The 18,786-nt window shown below is 38.6% G+C and overlaps 1 protein-coding gene across 1 annotated transcript in view; it reads left to right on the plus strand.

Moving 5' to 3' along the window:
- The first annotated feature begins 656 nt into the window (after positions 1–656).
- EXO1 (exonuclease 1) overlaps positions 657–18,786 on the plus strand; it is a 45,557-nt gene continuing 27,427 nt past the window's right edge. Inside the window, exons 1-6 of the mRNA XM_006157199.3 lie at positions 657–1,123; positions 2,943–3,116; positions 12,934–13,053; positions 13,475–13,598; positions 14,960–15,097; positions 16,735–16,947. Of these exons, the coding sequence (XP_006157261.1) occupies positions 2,956–3,116; positions 12,934–13,053; positions 13,475–13,598; positions 14,960–15,097; positions 16,735–16,947 (756 nt within the window). The 5' untranslated portion in view covers positions 657–1,123; positions 2,943–2,955. The remainder of the gene's footprint in view (positions 1,124–2,942; positions 3,117–12,933; positions 13,054–13,474; positions 13,599–14,959; positions 15,098–16,734; positions 16,948–18,786) is intronic.

The raw sequence follows: 18,786 nt of genomic DNA on the forward strand, positions 1-18,786 counted from the left end.
GCCGGCCAGAGTCGCAGGGCAGTGGGTCGCAGTCACGCCCAGCGGGGCGGGAACTCGGCTCGGAATGCTCAGGGCTCCGGGAAGCCGAGCTGGCGTCGTGGGGTGCGCGTGGACGTCACATCCGCTGGGAGGGGCGTCGGGCGATCCCGCGCAAATTGAAAGGTCCAGCCCTTCGCGCGTGGCTGCAGCTGGCTCGCCTGTCTGCAGTGCCGCCGTTTTCTCTGGCTCTGGCCGGGGGGAGTGGGGGGCGGGCTAGTTACGGAGTCCCCTTCTAGTTACCCTCGAGGGGACGAGCTCATGCCAGAAAGTGAGGGGAGCGGGCTAGCGGGTGGGTGTCCGCTGGTTCCCGGGGGTCGATCTCTGTGTCAGCGGCGGGAAGGGAAGGACAGGGTCCGCCTGGTCTTCCCGACCGACCCTACACCAAAGCCCTCGGTCCGAGTCGGTTCCGAGGGAACGTCTCGCTGGGCTGGGACCGCCGTTCAGAGAACCGAGAAGTCCGCACTCACTGCGGAAGATTCCGGGCAGGAGTAGGCACAGGGTTGTAGGACTTGCCACGTTTCCGCAGAAGGTAGCAGTCCTGTTTTCACACGCAATCTCCCCACTTTTAAAAGTTGACCAGTAATTTTTTTCCTTAATGTTGTGCAGGCCAAAGGAAACTTGCCATTTGGAATGAGCTTGCGGGCTACGCCTGCACATCCCCGTGAGCCAAGAGGCTTAAAGTGGTGAAGCTGCTGCTGCTGTTACCTGGGTGCCACAGGTGATCACCTTGAGATGGCTTGTGCCATATGGCACTCAGTCATTCTTACTACGCTAAAGGGCAAATATTTATCCGAGGATATTTACCTGGCCCAGAAGAAATACATATTATGTCCATTTTCCTCAGAGTGAACAGTATTTTTAGACATTGTCTCTGAGAGGTGGGACACTGATCATTTTTCCTCAGACTGTGGCTTGAGGACCATTTGCATCCAGATTGCCTGCCTTGTTTAAAATTCAGAGCCCCTTGCATCACTCCAGAAGCAGCAAGTCACAGACACTGGGAGTGAAGTGCAGAATCTGCGAACTTCTGAAATTTGAGAATTGTTGGAGTAGAACATCAGAGCTCTGATACAGGGTCAACAGGGTAAGGCTGACCTTTTGTTAGTGGTGATTTTTAATGTACTTTTTCCACAAGAGAGAGACAGAAACAGACAAGCACCCCCAACAAGGTCTCCATGCCTTAATCTAACCCCAAACTTCAGCCAGTCAGGATCCTGAGCCCTTGAGGCAGGCCTAGCTTGTGCAGAAAGACTGAGATGTATGCCCCAGGCTTTACCTTACCACCTCGGCATCTTAGGTTGCTGTGTTACTGCTGTACTGCTGTGGCTGACTGAACCAAGGCTGACTTCAGATTCTGTGTTTTCTTTTTTCCCTTCCTTCCAAATGTAATGTTTAGTTGGTGCAATTTATATTATGAAATGCTGAGCAACTGCTCTTGCCCATTACTGTGTTTTACATTTTGACATAAGGAGTGGACCGAATAGTGGTGGCAGCTCTAGAATTTGTTAAAAGGTTTGGGGGCTGCAGCCTAGGATAAGTGGACGTGGGTGGGAAGTGTATTTATACAACAGGCACAGTTTCACATTCCTCTAGATAGCTTTCAGAAAAGCTGTTGGAGTTGTCCCTAGGTACCACACTGCATATTCTAGAATGTTCATTGCTTGGAATAACGCATTCTGGTAGCAGTGAATTTCTGTCTTTAAAAAGTACAGATCCAAGACCAGCAGTTAGCGTAATGGCTATGTTGCTGGACTCCCATGTAGTTGACTGTGGTTCATGTCCCGGACCTGGTGGCTTAAACTCACACCGGGTGCATGTGCGTGCATGCCCAAGATTCCGAGAAGAGAATGGAGAAGGGATTGCGGCGTGGCTATCCCCACTTGAGGGGTGATTTTTCACTTTCTGTCTCTGTCTCTCTGGCGAGCGCATGTGCCCTATAGCAAAAACCTCTCCAAAACAGAAAAAGTACAGATCCATATGTATAATTCTGTTTATTTCATTAATTTTATTTTTAAATTGAAGTGCTTTCTTTTCTGCAAATTTTTCTCCAAATTTCCACTTCTGTGTGAAGTAATGTAATACCTCTTACAGAGGCAAATGTGATGCCACAACGTGCAAATACAGATTTTAACAGTTCCTTTTTGTAGAGAGGAGAGACTTCCATGCGTCACATAATCACATTTCAGTCCATAACAGACTGCATATATAGTGGTGGTCCCATAAGGAGTATATAGGCTATACTATATAGCCTAAGTAAGTAAGTAGGCGTACCATCTACGTTTGTATAGGTACACTTGATGGTGTAAACCCAGTGATGAAATCGTGACTACTCTTTCAGCACCTACTTTATGCCTAGAACTATGTTAAGAGCTTGGAACATGTTAGGATTCCAAGTGTGAGAGTACTTTTTAAAAAATAAACATTAAGCTACTGTCAAGTGACATTAAAGGTAGTATTAGCGATTCATGTGAATTCTAGACTGGAAATGTTTTGACATGAAGCCTAGTTAAAAATTTAAAGAACAGGGACCAGCAGATGGCATAATGGCTACTTCGCCGGGCTCCTGTGTAGTCGACCGCGGTTTGAGTCCCGGACCCAGTGACTTAAACTCAACGCTGGGCATGTGTGCGTGCATACCCAACATCTGGAGAGGAGAAAGGATTGTGGTGTGGCCATCCTCCCTGGAGGGTGATTTCTCACTTTCTGTCTCTCTGTCTCTGTCTTTCTGGTGAGCGCATGTGCCCTATAGCAAAAACCTCTCCAAAAAAAGAAAGAACAGTGATGCTCAAATATCTAAACTAACAATTTATCAGTTCCAAACCTCTTTGTTATTTTCTTAGAACTTTTACTAAAAGTGTATTTTTTAAAATGTTCTTGTCCTTTTCTACTTTTATATCATGTAGTTAATTTGGCACCATGGGGATACAAGGATTGCTACAATTTATCAAAGAAGCTTCTGAACCCATCCATGTGAGGAAGTACAAGGGACAAGTAGTAGCTGTGGATACATACTGCTGGCTTCACAAAGGAGCTATTGCTTGTGCCGACAAACTAGCTAAAGGTGAACCTACTGATAAGTAAGTTTGGATCTTATATTAATTCTTTGACTAGTAAGAATGCAACTTATGATTGTCATTCAATGCCATAATTTATCAAGAAGTGATCATATGTGTTTTAGAGTATTGCCAAATCAGAGATAACTCCCTTCTTTGTTACAGGCCTAGTTTTCATCATTTGTAGTAAGCCAATGTAGCAGGACCCTGATGGACAAAGACTATCTCCTTCATTCTTTACCTAAGATAACCTTTTTAACAATATTTAGAAAATTCATGGTGATTTCAGATTCCCACTTTCTATTCACAAAATGTGGCAGATACTTCAAAGGGAAAGGGACGAGATGTTCTGACTTTCTTTTATTTCATTTCGGGTCAAAAGTGGTGGGCCATATTGACATCCAATTATAACTATGCGAACTGTGGTCCTTTTTTCTTTTTGGTCAAAGCGTGTGAGCACTGGCTAGAGAGACGCAGAAAGAGAGGGAGGGGGAAGGACAAAGCACCCCGCTGTTGATTGTGGTCATGCCACAATCCCTTCACCTTCATTTCTTCATCTTATTAGAATTTTCAGCATGTATGTACACATACCTGTCATATTTTTCCTCCTGGAGGAAAGGCTCACTGATCTGTGACTTAAGCACAATACACAATAGGTATGTTCTAGTAATCCTGTATTATTTTTCTCAAAGAAAAGAGAAACAGTCATTATTGAATGGTGAACGTTTCATACTTTCAGGTCTATCAGGTTAATCTGACCAAAAATTACCCTTAGTACTAAATGTAGGATCTGAAAGAATCTGGATCCTTCTGCTACTCCAAATACTGAGATAATTTTTTCTTAATTTTATTTATTATCATAATTTTTTATAATATATTTAATCACACGTATCTTTACAGTATATTACGTTTCTTTTTCCAGCATGATTACCATGTATATCAGTCAAGACAAAGACATTACTATGCACATCGTCATCATCAAATAGCTTTTCATCATTTTTTTCAGATTATTATTGTTTATTCTCATTATTTTTTTCAGCATTCAGTCACTATATATATCATTTGGCTTATAAAGAGAATTTACCCAAATACTTCTTAGGCCAGTTTAGTTGAGAATACCATACATGTTATCATCAGCAGGTGATAAACCATTTTTTTAAAAAAAATATTTTTATTTATTTATTTATTTATTATTTGACCAGAAAGAGAATGAGAGAGAAGGGCAAAGTGAGAAATCAAGCTGCCAGGTCCAGGACTTGAACCGTAGTCGGCCATGTGGGAGTCCAGCACCTTTAACTACCACGCCACCTGCTGGCCCTGATAAACCATTTTTATGTCTCACTAATGCCATGCCTCTCTATTCATTCTCTTGCTATCCTTCTCTATACTCTTCCCTTCTCTCCAACTCCGTTCAACACTGTCTTTAGCATCCATTAACTATTTTCACTGCTTTTATGCCGTCCCATATTTCAGTCTCTACCATAAAGTCCAGATAGTCTGTATATATTAAGTGGATACATACAATATCTTTCTTTCATATCCTAGCTTGCTTCACTCAGCGGTACATCTTCTATATTTAACCACTTTCTATCAAATGCCAGAGTCTTGTTGGTTTTTAATGGCTGAATCGTATCCATAGAGTATATATGCCACACTTTTTTCCATCCATTCATCTATTTGTGGACATTTGGGTTGGTTCCATGTCTTAACAATTGTGGATAATGCTGCAGTAAACATTGATGTGCAAGCACTTTTCTGGCTGAGCATTCTCCTGTCCTTTGGGTAGATACCCAGAAGTGGGATTGCTTTGAGGAACCTCCATATTGTTTTCCACAGTGGCCAAACCAATTTACATTCCCACCAACAGTGTAGGAGAGTTCTTTTACCACATTCCTGTCAACATTTACAACTTTTTGTTTTTTTAATCTTAGCCACTCTGACAGGGGTTAGGTGGCATCTCATTATTGTTTTAATCTACATCTCTCTTATGATGATAGATGCTAAGCATTTCTTCATATGCTTTTCCACTGTTCGTATGTCTTCCTTAGAGAGATTTTTGTTCAGCTAGCTTTCTCATGTTTTAATTGGGTTAGACATTTTTTTTTTTTCAGGTAAGCCACTTGAGTTCGCTGTGTATTCTGGTTATCAGTCCCTTGTCTGAGTCATATTTTACAAACATTCTCCTATTCTAAGGGTTGTCGATTCACACTAATTATAGTGTCTTTTGCTATGCAAAAACTTCTTAATCTTTTATAGTCCCACTTGTCTATTTCAGAGATTATTGCCCATGCTTTGGGAGTCTTATTTCAGAAGTCTTTGCCTACCCCAGTGTCTCCCAGAGTTTCTCCAGTGTTTTTCATCAGTAGTTTTATAGTTTGAGATCTTTAGTTCAGATCTTTGATCCATTTTGAGTTGATTTTTGTTAGTGGTGAAAGAAGGGCATTCAGTTTCATCTTTCTGCAGGTAGATACCCTGTTTTTCCAGCACCATTTGCTAAAAAGGTTTTCCTTTTCCAATGGATTGGTATCCTTTGTCAAAAATTAGTTGGCTATCCACTTGGGGGTTTATTTCTGGGATCTCTATTCTATTCCATTGGTTTACTTCTCTGTTTTTGTGCTAGTATCATGCTGTTTTGATTATCATTGCTTTGTAGTATATTTTGGGATCAGGAGTGAGCTGCCACCCCTTCCACTCTTCTTGCACAGGATTGCTTTGGCAATATGAGGTCTTTTATGATTCCAGACAAATTCTATGACTGTCTTTTCTAGATTTGTGAAGAATGTTTCTGGTATTTTGATTGAAATTGCATTAAATGTGTAGATTAATTTGAGTAGAATTTGCCATTTTGATTATGTTAATTCTTCTGATCCAGGAACATGGAATGTCCTTCCACTTTTTTTTTTGATTTCCTTTTTTATTTATTTTTTTTTTTTGAGAGGTTTTTTCGCTATAGGGCTCGTGTGCTCGCCAGACAGACAGAGAGAGACATAGAGACAGAAAGCAAGAAATCACCCCCAGGGGGGATGGTCATGCCGCAATCCTTTCTCCTCCATTCTCCTCTCGGGATCTTGGGCACGCACACACACGCGCCCCGTGTGAGTTTTAAGCCACTGGGTCCGGGACTCAAACCACGGTCGGCTACGTGGGAGTCCAGCGACACAGCGATTACACTAACTGCTGGTTCCCCTTCCACTTTTTTATGTCATTTTCAGCATACTTTTTAAGATTTTCATAGTTTTCTTTGTAAAGGTCTTAGATTTTCTTAGGTTTATCCCTGGGTGTCTTACACATTTTGTGGCTGTGGTAAAAAGGACTCCTTTCTTCAGGTCTGCTATGTTCAACTTATTCCTATATAGAAATGCTATTGATTTTTGGATATAGATTTTTGTATCCTGCCACTTTACTGTATTTATTTATTATTCAAGAAGTTTTTTTTTTTTTTTCATGGAAACCTTTGGGTCTTCTAAGTATACCATAATGTCATATGCAAATAAAGATATTTTCAACTCTTCTTTGCCTATTTGAATACATTTTATATTGTTCCCTTTTCTGATTGAATTGGCTGAGACTTCCAGCACTATATTAAAAAGCAGTGGAGAAGGTGTACAGCCTTGTCTAGTACCAGTTTTTTTCCCCATTCAGTATAATATTAACTATATGCATTTCATATATGGCTTTTGTTATGTTGAGAAACAATTCTTCTATACCAGTCTTACTGAAAGTCTTAATCTGAAAGGATATTGTATTTTGTCAAATGCTTTCTCTGCATCAATTGAAATGATCATATGGTTTTTATCTTTCTTTCTGTTAATATAGTGTATTATATTGATGGTCTTGCATATGTTGAACCAATCTTGCATCCCTGGAACAAAGCCTACCTGGTCATGATGAGTAATCATTGCTATATCTTGTTGGATACGATTTGCAACTATCTTGTTGAGAGTTTTTGCATCTGTATTGATCAGAGATCTTGGTCTGTAGTTTTCTTTTTGGTCATGTCCTTATCTGTTTTGGGAATAAGATGATGGAGGCTGGGACCAGCAGTTAGCATAATGGCTATGTTGCTGGATTCCCATGTAGTCGACCATGGTTCGCGTCCCAGACCCAGTGGCTTAAAACTCACGCCAGGTGCTGAATTTGGAAGATGTCCTTCCTTTTGGATCCTTAGAAATAATTTGAGTAGGATAAGGGTTAACTCTTCTTTAAAAGTTTTATAGAATCCAGCCTTTTGGCCAGAACTACCATCTTCCAGTAATTAACCAAAATGACTAACACAAAGGGAAAGGGGAGAGGCACCCATGTATGTTCTCTAGGCCTTTTAGAAAACAAGGAGTGGTTCCTTTGGCAACATATATGGGAATCTACAAGAAAGGGATATTGTAGACATTAAGGGAATGGGTACTGTTCAAAAAAGAATGCCCCACAAATGTTACCATAGCAAGACTGGAAGAGTCTACAATGTTACCCAGCATGCTGTTGGCATTGTTGTGAACAAACAAGTTAAGGGCAAGATTCTTGCCAAGAGAATTAATGTGCGTATTTAGCATATTAAACATTCTAAGAGCAGAGATAGCTTCCTAAAACATGTGAAAGAAAATGACCAGGAAAAGAAGAAAGCCAAAGAGAAAGGTACCTGGGTTCAACTAAAGCACCAGCCTGTTCCACCCAGAGAAGCACATTTTGTGAGAACCAATGGAAAGGAGCCTGAGCTACTGGAACCTATTCCCTATGAATTCATGGCATGATGGGTGTTAAAAATAAACTAATTTGTGGTCTATTAAAAAAAGTTTTGTAGAATTCAGAAGTGAAGCCATCAGGACCTGAGCTTTTCTTTGTCAAGAAGTTATTTATTAGCAATTCAATCTCATGACTTGTTATGGGTATATTCAGGTTTTCTATGTCCTCCTAATTCAATCTTGGTAGATCATATGTACCTAGGAATTTGTCCATCTCCTCCATGTTCTCTTGTTTGTTGGCATATAGTCACTCATAGTATCCTCTAATGGTGTTTTGTATTTCTATCGTGTTTGTTGTAATGTTGCCTGTCTCATTACGTATTTGATTTATCTGGTTTCTTTCTTCGTTATCAGTCTAACTAATGGTGTGTCAATCTTGTTAACCTTTTCAAAGAACCAGCTTTTGCTTTAATTTATTTTCTGTATAGTTTGTTTATTTTCTATTTCATTTATTTCTGTTTGAATCTTTATGATTTCTTTTCACCTGGCATTTTTTGGGTGTTTTTGTTGTTGTTTTTCCAGTTCCCTGATTTTCTTTTGTGCACTAATTGCTATGAATTTCCCTCTTAGACTGCTTTTGCTGTGTCCCATAGATTATGGAAACTCATATACTCATTATCATTTGTTCCCATAAATTTTTTTTTTTAATTTCAGACTTAATTTCTTCAGTAGTTAAGTCATTCAGATGTAGGTTGTTCAGTTTCCATGTGTTTGTGTATTTTGAGGGTGTTTCTTGAAACTAATATCGAGTTTAATTCTATCATGGTCAGAGAAGATACTGGATATAGTTTCTATGCCTTTGAATCTGTAAAGGCTTTATTTGTGTCCTGTCATATGGTCAATCTTTGAAAAGGTTCCATGCCGGGATAAGAAAAATATATATTTTGTGGTCTTAGGGTGGAAAGTTCTATAGATGTCTGTCAAGCCCATTCTATTTATAGTGTCATTTAGGTCCTGTATCTCTCTGTTTATTTTTTGTCTAGAAGATCTGTCTATAGGAGATAATTGGGTGAAGAGATCCCCAACAATTATGGTGTTGCACCCTATTTCTCCTTTTAGTTCCAGCAGTCTTTCCTTCATGTATTTAGGTGCTCCTGAGTTGGCTGCATAAATATTTAAAAGCGTTATGTCTTCTTGATGAATTAGCCTATTTACTATTATATAACGTCCTTCTTTGTCTCTTTTTACAGTCTTTGTCTTAAAGCCTATTTTGCCTGAAATCAATATTGCAACTTCTGCCCTTTTTTGATTTCCATTTGCATGGAATATCTTTCTCCAGCCCTTCACTTTTAGTCTATGTATGTCATTTGTTTCTCGTAGGCGACAAGAGGGTTTCTGTTTTTATATCCATTCAGCCAATCTGTGTCTTTATTGGAGAATTTAATCCATTAACATTCGATGTTATTATTGAAATTTCCTGACCTGTTCCTGTCATTAAGCAAGCCATTTTCTTGCTTGTTTTTGTTCTCTTATAACTGTCCATCTGACTTTTAAGTATTCCTGGTATAGCACTCCCTTCAGAACCTCTTGAAGAACTGGTCTGGAGTTGGTAAATTCTTTCAGGTTTTGTTTATCTGAGAATGTTTTTATCTTTTTTTTCCCATATAAGGGATAATCTCGCCAAGTATAGTATTATTGGTTGAAATTGTTTTTCATTTAACACTTTGACTATATTTCCCCATTCTTTCCTTGCCTGCATTGTTTCTGGCAAGAAGCCCAATGTTAACCTGATGGGATAACTTTTGTAAGTAACTTGAGGTTTTCCTCTTGCCAATTTTAGTGTCTTCTCTTTGTGGTTTTGGTCAGTCTGGCTATGATGTGCCTTGGCAAGGATCTTCTTGGGTTGATTCTATTTGGGGTCCTATGTATTTCTTGGGTCTGGATATTTGAATCCCTCTCTAGGTTTGGAAAGTTTTTTTCCAGGATCTCATGAAATAAATTATCAACGCCCTTATTATTTTCTTCCTCTCCTGGGATACCAATTATCTGGATGTTGGATGTAGTATTTCTCGTATATTATCGTCATTTTTCTTGGTTGTTTTCTCTGTCTTTTTGATACTTTATCCTAGGTCAGAGGTTTTGTCTTCTACATTCAAGATTTCAATTTTCTGCATGATCTAATCTACTTTTAATACTTTTGAGGGAAATTTTAATTTCCTGTATCACATTCCTTCATCACTAACAATTCTTTTTTTTTATGGTGTCTATTTCTTCTGTCAAATCATAAGAGGACTTCCTCATCTCCTGGAGCTCGTTGTCTCATTTGCATCTCATTTAGTTTGGTCACTACAAATATTCTGAATTGTTTATCTGATATTTCCTTGACTTCCATTGTGCTGTCTGTGGATGATGTGGAAATGACGTTTTTCCCTTGGGGGAGAGACATTTTCTTGGCTGCTCAACCTTCTTGTGCCTCTGAGATTGTTCCTAGTCGTCTGGTTATCCATACGTTCCTTTCTAAATTATTGTAGGTATCTCTGAGCATTCAAAAATATGCAGGAGTAGAAAATCAGTGATCTCTCTACTACTCTGCCTCCCTGTTGCTCACTAGCACCCTGCATTGTCTCTGGTCCTGGGTGACCCAAAGTCCTCAATGTTTCTAAAGAAAAGATACACCTGAAACTGAGCTTCTGAGCTTCACCTCAGGAGCATAGAAAAGATTGCATGGTGCACAACATGCGCCACACACTATCCAAAACACTGAAGTCCTAAGAGTTCCAAGGCAGGTAGGGGAGGGGATGAGCCATGGGTCCTGCAACCACAGGCACCCTGGCATCAGGCAAGGCCATAGGCTTGAACCTGGTATCCAGATGGGGCGGAGAGTGGCGTAAGTATATCTTAAAGTCCCAAGACACCCAAATACTGAGATAATTTTTTTGAAAATAATTTATTTTTCACCATTAATTTTGTGCAATGCAGTTGTGGTTGAAGATTACAATGTTTTGTTACTTTTTAGAGTTACTTTTGGTATTTCCTCATGGAAGACAACCTTGAGTTTTTTGTAATTTTTGAGAATTCTGGTTTTTGAGTAATGGGAAGTTATTAAAAATGTAGAGACTATCCATTGTTGTTAGGTGAGCAACGAAATCTACAGAGCTGCCATGTACTAGATGCTCAGTTAATATTTACTAAGCTGAAAGGTTTCACTACTTTCAACGAAATATCTGTCATGTGTTTCAGGTTTTTTTCACAGCAACTAAGTCACATTTGATACAATTAATTTTCTTTTTCTCATTCACTGTTGCCTAGAAGTATAAGGCAGAAAATGTCACCACCTCTGAAAATTTGGATAAGCCCATCATAAACCTTTATGACTATATGATCAAGATTGAAGTAGATGCCAACCTGGAAAGAAGTCTGTAAAATGTGTAAAAGAGGGACCCCAGTATTTGCTTTTATGTTCTGTCTAGTTAAAAAAAAGGGGGGTGGAAGAAAGAAAATTACCTTTAAAATTTGTCATAATTTCATATTTGCTTTTGCTTTGTTTTTGCTTAATACTTAACCAGTAGGTTACAATCATTGTATCAATGCAGGCCTGTTATCACTGGTCTACAACAAAAAGAAAAAGAAGGACAAGATAGTGATGCTTTCATTAAGATGACTATATTTGATTTAAAAAGTTATCTTTTAATGTTATGTTTTTTTGTTTCCAGTTTTGAGCTGAAATGCCCTCTTTTGTGAAGAGATAGTTGTAAATGTAGCTGTTTTGTGAATTGTCTTAGCATTAAAAAAAAAAAATTAAAAAAAAAGCAATATCCTCCATTGGATTGTGGACAGGAAAATCAGTAGCCGTGACATGCTATAGCCCACTCATACAAGCTTGTCCTAGGCTGCTTCTTCACTCAGCATTCATTGACTCCAGTTGGAGTTGGTAGTTTATCCACCATGATAGGGTGTTTGCATCAGAGAAATGGGTACCTCCTCTGCAGAATTGGTTGTTACCTTTTGCCAGAACACCACTGTGTATAACAAACAACTGGACAATTGACAAGTGTTGATTTAGACTGTATAGTAGTTAATATTATTGTGTCACTGTAAAAATTCTTGGGTGTGACATGATTTTGTTAGAGGACTCAATTATACTATGAATTCTTTAATAGATTTGAAAATATTCAAAATGAAGAAAAAGGGCCAAATTTGAAACCACCAAAATGTCACTACTATTGATAGAAAGTATCTATAGATCAGGAAACCAAGTCAGGTCTTAATAACACAAATATCACATAGCCCATAGTTATCTGAGACACGATTTGAATGCAAATCTAAGATAGAATTTACATTTCCTATGAAAACATTTACATAAAATAAAAACCCTCTCTTCTCTATTTTCATGATTATCTTATCTGGTTTTAAATAGAGCAAAGGTATGAATGAATATAAAATAAATAAATTTAAAATTAAAAAAATTAATTAATTTTAAAAAGAGATGTAGGGACCAGCAGTTAGCATTAATGGCTATGTCGTTGAACTCCCATGTAGTCGACCATGGTTTGAGTCCTGGAGCTGATGGCTTACACTCACGCCGGACGCGTGTGCATTCGTGCCCCCAGGATCCCGAGAGGAGAATGGAGGAGAAGGGATGTGCGGCATGGCCATCCCCCTGGGAAATGGTTTCTCGCTTTCTGTCTCTCTGTCTCTCTCTGTCTTTCTGGTGAGCACACGTGCCCTATAGCAAAAACTTCTCCAAAAAGAAAAAGAAACATAAAGCACTTGGAACCAGCAGAATGCATAATGATTATGTTGCTGAACTCCCACATAGTCGACTACAGTTCAAGTCCCAGACCCAGCAGCTTGAACCTCACACCAGGCGCGTGTCCATTCCAGCAGAATGCTTCATGATTATGTTGCTGAACTCCCACATAGTCGACTACAGTTCAAGTCCCAGACCCAGCAGCTTGAACCTCACACCAGGCGCGTGTCCATGCGTGCCTAAACTCCCAAGAGGAGGATGGAAGAGAAGGGATTGTGGTGTGGCTATCTCCCAAGGTGTGGGTAGGGTGATTTCTTGCTTTCTCTCTCTGGTGAATGCACATACCCTAAAGCGAAAAGCTCTTAAGGAAAAAGAGAGATGTAAATGACTCAAATTTATTTTTCTTTTTTCATAGGTATGTAGGATTTTGTATGAAATTTGTTAATATGTTACTGTCTCATGGGATCAAGCCTATTCTTGTATTCGATGGATGTACTTTACCTTCTAAAAAGGAAGTAGAGAGCTCTAGAAGAGAGTAAGTTGATGGTTTTCTTAATGTCCAACTTGATTGTGCTAAGGTCAGATGCTGTGATTTTTACACCATTATTTGAATACTTTAATTTATTGAGGATTGTTTTTTGAATAGTACAAAAACATATTCGCTTTATTAGTACACAAGCAAGAAGTTTTGTATACATGAACAACTTTCCTTCCATATTCCGTATATGCTGGATATTTTATCATACTTAAAAAAATAAAAACTTAGTGCATGTTTTTGGATGTAAGCCCTTGCTGTGGAAAAGTCTGATGACAAGTTTGTGTGTGTTTTTGTGTGTATGTGTGTGTGTTTTCTTTTTACCTAGAGGCTCAGAGGATGCAGGTTAATATTCTCAAGGAGCTGGTGTGCATTTCCATATGAGTCAAACTTTTCTTTAAAAAATATTCTTTCCTTGCAGAAGACGACAAGCCAACCTTCTTAAAGGAAAACAACTTCTTCGTGAGGGGAAAATCTCAGAAGCCCGTGACTGTTTTACCCGTTCTGTCAATATCACGCATGCTATGGCCCACCAAGTAATTAAAGTAAGCAAATAGAAAAGAAGCCAAAGGAGAAGATAGCTAAGTTTTAAAGCTAGTTACATGTTTATAAATGGGAGAGCAAGAAAATCAAGAGAGCAAGTTGTTCTGGGCTTCACCTCAAGTAAAAGGTAGATGTCAGAAAGATAGAAAGGAGTCTAGTAATCTGCCAGGGAGAGAGCCCAAGGAATAAGAGAAGCTCTCTCTTTGGAGATAAGTGACTTGGATAGGTGACCATGGGCATGTTAGTTCATAAAGATGGAAGGAACAAATTCCAGGAAGTTTTGGTCTCACTCCACTCTCGAATATCTTAAACATTTACTATAACCTTCACTCTTGTAAATTAATGCTACATTTTTTTTAAAGTTTGTTTATTTTATTAATAATAGCTAGCATGTATCAGCATTTACTATGTTCCTGGTGCTGTGCTATGTTTGTTTGTTTCTTTCTTTCACGAGAGAGACAGGCATCCTCCACAGTATCTTCGCACCTATCCACCGCTAGCCTTAACCCACCAAGAACATGAGCACACATCTGCCTGCTGTGTATAGGGAGGCTTCAGAACACAATTCCAGGACCTTCCCATGTGGGTCGAATTGTGTTATCATGTTCCACCATCTGGCCCTATAACCTGCACTCTTGAATTATGGTCAGAGATCTATCAAACCAGCCTCACTGCCTCAGGAATTATTGCCACCTCCTATTCTTCTTCCTCATCTGTGTAGAAGCTACTTTAACACCACAAATCTTACGTCATCATGTCCACACTTCCAGCTCTCACCTTTCCTTTTCTATGGCGCACATTCACACTGCTTGGTAAAGGCGTGGTGGTAATGGTAGGATCAGTCTTTTCTAAATTCCAATGTTGCCATTCAGACCCTGTGCTAAAATAAGCAGTATAATCCTTATTTTGGTTCTTTATCATATAGGCATTACTTAGCACTTTATGTATGAGCCAAGGTCAAAGAAAAGGATGGGACACAGGAGAGGGTGTGAAGTGTAAGAGAAAGCGTATGGTCTTCATGCTATGGGAAGAGACTGCAGTGTGTGCAGAAGTGGAGGAAAAACCTGACTTGGCTCAAATAGTGATGCAGAAGGATAAGAGTAGGACACTTGTTGGGCTATAAAAATAGCAGATTGCATATTGTCACCAAAATTGATAGTAGCAAGATCTTTATTAGTAGCCATATGACTAGTTCAGCATATACTAGAACTAAAAGTAGAAGAGCTCTACTTCAAAGTAAATGATTTCTAAAATTTTATTAGCATGTGCATATTGACACTGATAACATAGTAGATTTGAATCAGGAGGCTGTTCAGTGCTTTCCAGATGCTATGCTGGAGATACTCTATGATCTCTCTAACAGGCTGCTCGGTCTCAGGGAGTAGATTGCCTCGTGGCTCCATATGAAGCTGATGCGCAGCTGGCCTATCTTAACAAAGCGGGTATTGTACAAGCTATTATTACAGAAGACTCTGATCTCCTAGCCTTTGGCTGTAAAAAGGTACTTCACTGCAACTACTATGTATTACTTTTCTGTGTAGACAGAAGTAGTCCAAGTAAAGGAGCTAATGTTTTCCCACTCCGGTTATAATTATTTTATTTACTGTCTGCAGTTAACATCTATTAAAGGATCTTCCAAAAGTTCATGGAGATATGTATCATTGCATGGACTTCAAAAATTTTTATGCTAGAAGAAACTTGTAATTTGATTCCATCTTCTATGAACTTTTAAAGTCCCTTTGTGTTTTTGTGATGATAATAACAATTTTATTTCAAAGTAAGCCCTTAAAGTTGTACATTTTGTTGTTTTTGTCCAAATCCTTTAGTAGAATATAGACTTGACAGTTTTCCTTTTATTTAGCTCTAGCTCAGTGTTTGATTTTGTATGTAGTTTTTTATTAATTTTTTTCAATTTCTTTTATACATTCAATCACATAAGTCACTTAGCTTGCAAAGTGAATATTGAACTACCATATGATCCAGCAATCCCACCCCTTGGTATCTACCCAAAGGACAGAAGAATCCTTAGTCAGGAAAGTGCTCACACATTGATATTTAGTACAGCATTATTCATAATTGCTAAGACATGGAACCAAATGCCCATGAACAGATGAATGGATTGAAAAAGTGTGACACACATACACTATGAAATACTACTCAGCCATAAAAAAGTTTTACTGGCACCGACAGTTAGTGTAATGGCTATGTCGCTGGACTACCATGTAGTCGACCACGGTTCAAGTCCCGGACCTGGTGGCTTAAACTCACGCCGGGTGTGTGTGCATGCATGCCCAAGATCCTGAGAGGAGAATGGAGAAGAAGGGACTGCGGTGTGGCCATCCCCCTGGGTGGTGATTTCTCACTTTCTGTCTCTCTGTCTCTCTCTCTGTCTTTCTGGCGAGTGCATGCACCTATAGCAAAAACCTCTCAAAAAAAAAGATTTTTTTTTTTTTTTTACTTTTTAATATTGATAACATATGCATTATAATTAGATAAACTATTTGCTAACAAGACACTATGTAGTTATTTAGAATTATGTATAAAACTGTTTAATAGAAAACTATCATGTTATATTGAGGGAAAAAATTAAGATGAAAAGTATTATAGTCTCATTTTTTATAATATCTAATTATGTATATTATCTATATTTTTGTCGATGATCATAAGGATTTATATCAAAAAGTTAATGCTGAGTGTCAGTGATAAATGAAGTATTAGGGCAACCTCTGTTTTCTTTCTTCCTGAATTTCTGTTTTCAAATTTTCTACAACAGGTATATTACATTAATAATAAGAAAAAGGGTACTTTAAAATGTAAGAGTGGAAGGTAAGGAGAAAATGCTTTGTGTGCATTGCCGTTTGATTATCAGGGCAACCCTGTAACAGAGGAAGTAAATAACGAGGTACAGAAAGATTTCTTTATGTAAGTGTCAAGACAGTCAAGTCCTGGCTATATAACCTTGTCTAGTCATACTCAGTGCTTCAGTTTGATCCATTAGCAAGTTTAGTAATCATTAACCTGCCCTCCTATCTCAGTGTTATGATGAAGAACAAGAAAGATTTCTTAGAATTATTGTACTGGATTAGAAATTGACAGGTGGCCTCTTGAGGTATTGATATTTGTCTTTGTTTTTTGAAGGTAATTTTAAAAATGGACCAGTTTGGAAATGGACTAGAAATCGATCAGGCTCGGCTGGGAATGTGCAAACAGCTTGGGGATGTATTCACAGAAGAGAAGTTCCGTTATATGTGCATTCTTTCAGGCTGTGACTATCTCTCATCGCTGCGTGGGATTGGATTAGCAAAGGCATGCAAAGTACTACGACTAGCCAATAATCCAGATATCATAAAGGTAAGAGTGATTTACCAAGTGTCATTAATTTCTGAAGCATTTTTTTAAATGATAATGATTAACCACTGAGAACATGAATTTAAATATTTTTATGTCAATAGCATATATACTATGTTATTGAAAAAAGCAAATGACTAGAACATTGCTTTTAGCAACTAATAATAAACATTGAAAGAAACATGTTTTCAGCAATTGACAAAAAGAAGCAATTTTTGGGTTTTTTGTTTTGCTTTTAGTTTCTTCTATAAATGAGCTAGAAAGAGAGAAACAGGCACCCCTAAAAGTGTCTTGACACCACAATCTACCCTTAGCTTCAGCTAGCCCCAGATCTTGGGCATATGTGTTCCCAGCATATTCAGGGAGGTCTCTGGACATAAACTTAGTACCCTCATGTGAAGAAGCCTCACAAAATGTTGCTTTACTGCTACATTGTCATCTAGTCCCAGTAGTAGTAATTTTAAAAATGATTAATAATTAAAAGAATTAAGGGCAAAATATACTGGGGTAGAAATAATGTTAAATGCATAGTCTTTGATTTCCTTCTTATTATTCTATAGTATTGATTCTCAAACTTTTTGGTGTCAAGGTTCCTTTATACTCTTAAAAACTCTTTATGATAATAAATTGTGTTTATGTGGGTTATAACTATTGATATTTACTGGGTTAAACATTAAAATAAAATTTAAATATCTATTTATCTATTTATTTATTGTTTATCCTTGTGGGTACATACATGTTCAAGAGAAAAGGCATCCCTCATCAGTATCCTGGGCATGCACACTGACGGGGCCAGGACTCGAATCCTGGTCATCCATATGGGATCTGGCTTCCTCTGCAGTGTCTAATCACTGTGTTAAAAGGCCAGCCCTTAAATATTTATTAATTCACCAAAACTTAGTAATAAGCCCATTATATGTTAACATAATAGCATGTTTTTATGAAAAATGAGCATATCTTCCCAACACAAATAAAAATAGCAAAAGAGGAATTGTATATTTATGCATATTTCTTTAATGTGGTTTGGTAGAAGACAGCTGTATTCCAATATCTTCCTCATTTAGTTCTCATTCCATATCATTTGTCAGCTGTCCTTTGGAGAACTCTGATATGCCATATCACTACTCTGTAGTCTTTCTCTGATGCCTCTTCCTTAAAAAATAAACATATATTAAAGAAGGCTCCATTTTCCCTTCGAGTAGTTCTCTGAAGCCCTTATAGTTTGCAGAGTAGGAATTCCATTTTCTGTGCCCAAGATTACGAAGCATGAGCCCCCAGGCAGAGAAGTATAATGGAAAGATCTCTAGATCAGGAGACAGCAGGACCATTGGGATAGAGCAATAGCCCTAAATAGTTTGTTTCTCCAGGATCACTTCTGTTCTCTGGGTCTTCCTTTCTTTGCTTAGAGTTTAATATGTAATATTTAAGATTCCTTTCTGCTTTAAATATTCATGATTCTTTTTTTTTTTGGAGAAGTTTTTGCTATAGGGCACGTGCACTCACCAGACAGAAAGAGAGAGACAGAGAGACAGAAAGTGAGAAATCGCCCCCCAGGAGGGATGGCCATGCCACAATCCCTTCTCCTCCGTTCTCCTCTCGGGATCTTGGGCACACACGCACATGCGCCCGGCGTGAATTTTAAGCCACCGGGTCTGGGACGCGAACTGTAGTCGACTACGTGGGAGTCCAGCAACATAGCCATTACGGTAACTGCTGGTCCCCAATATTCATGATTTTAACAGAAGTTGGAGTGTCAGCTTAGCATTAAAAATACCTAGAATCGGGACCAGCAGTTAGCATAATGGCTATGTCGCTGGACTCCCACATAGTCGACTACAGTTC

This window comes from Tupaia chinensis, unplaced genomic scaffold, assembly GCF_000334495.1.
Source record: "Tupaia chinensis unplaced genomic scaffold, TupChi_1.0 Scaffold000532_1, whole genome shotgun sequence".
Taxonomy (NCBI): Eukaryota; Metazoa; Chordata; class Mammalia; order Scandentia; family Tupaiidae; genus Tupaia; species Tupaia belangeri.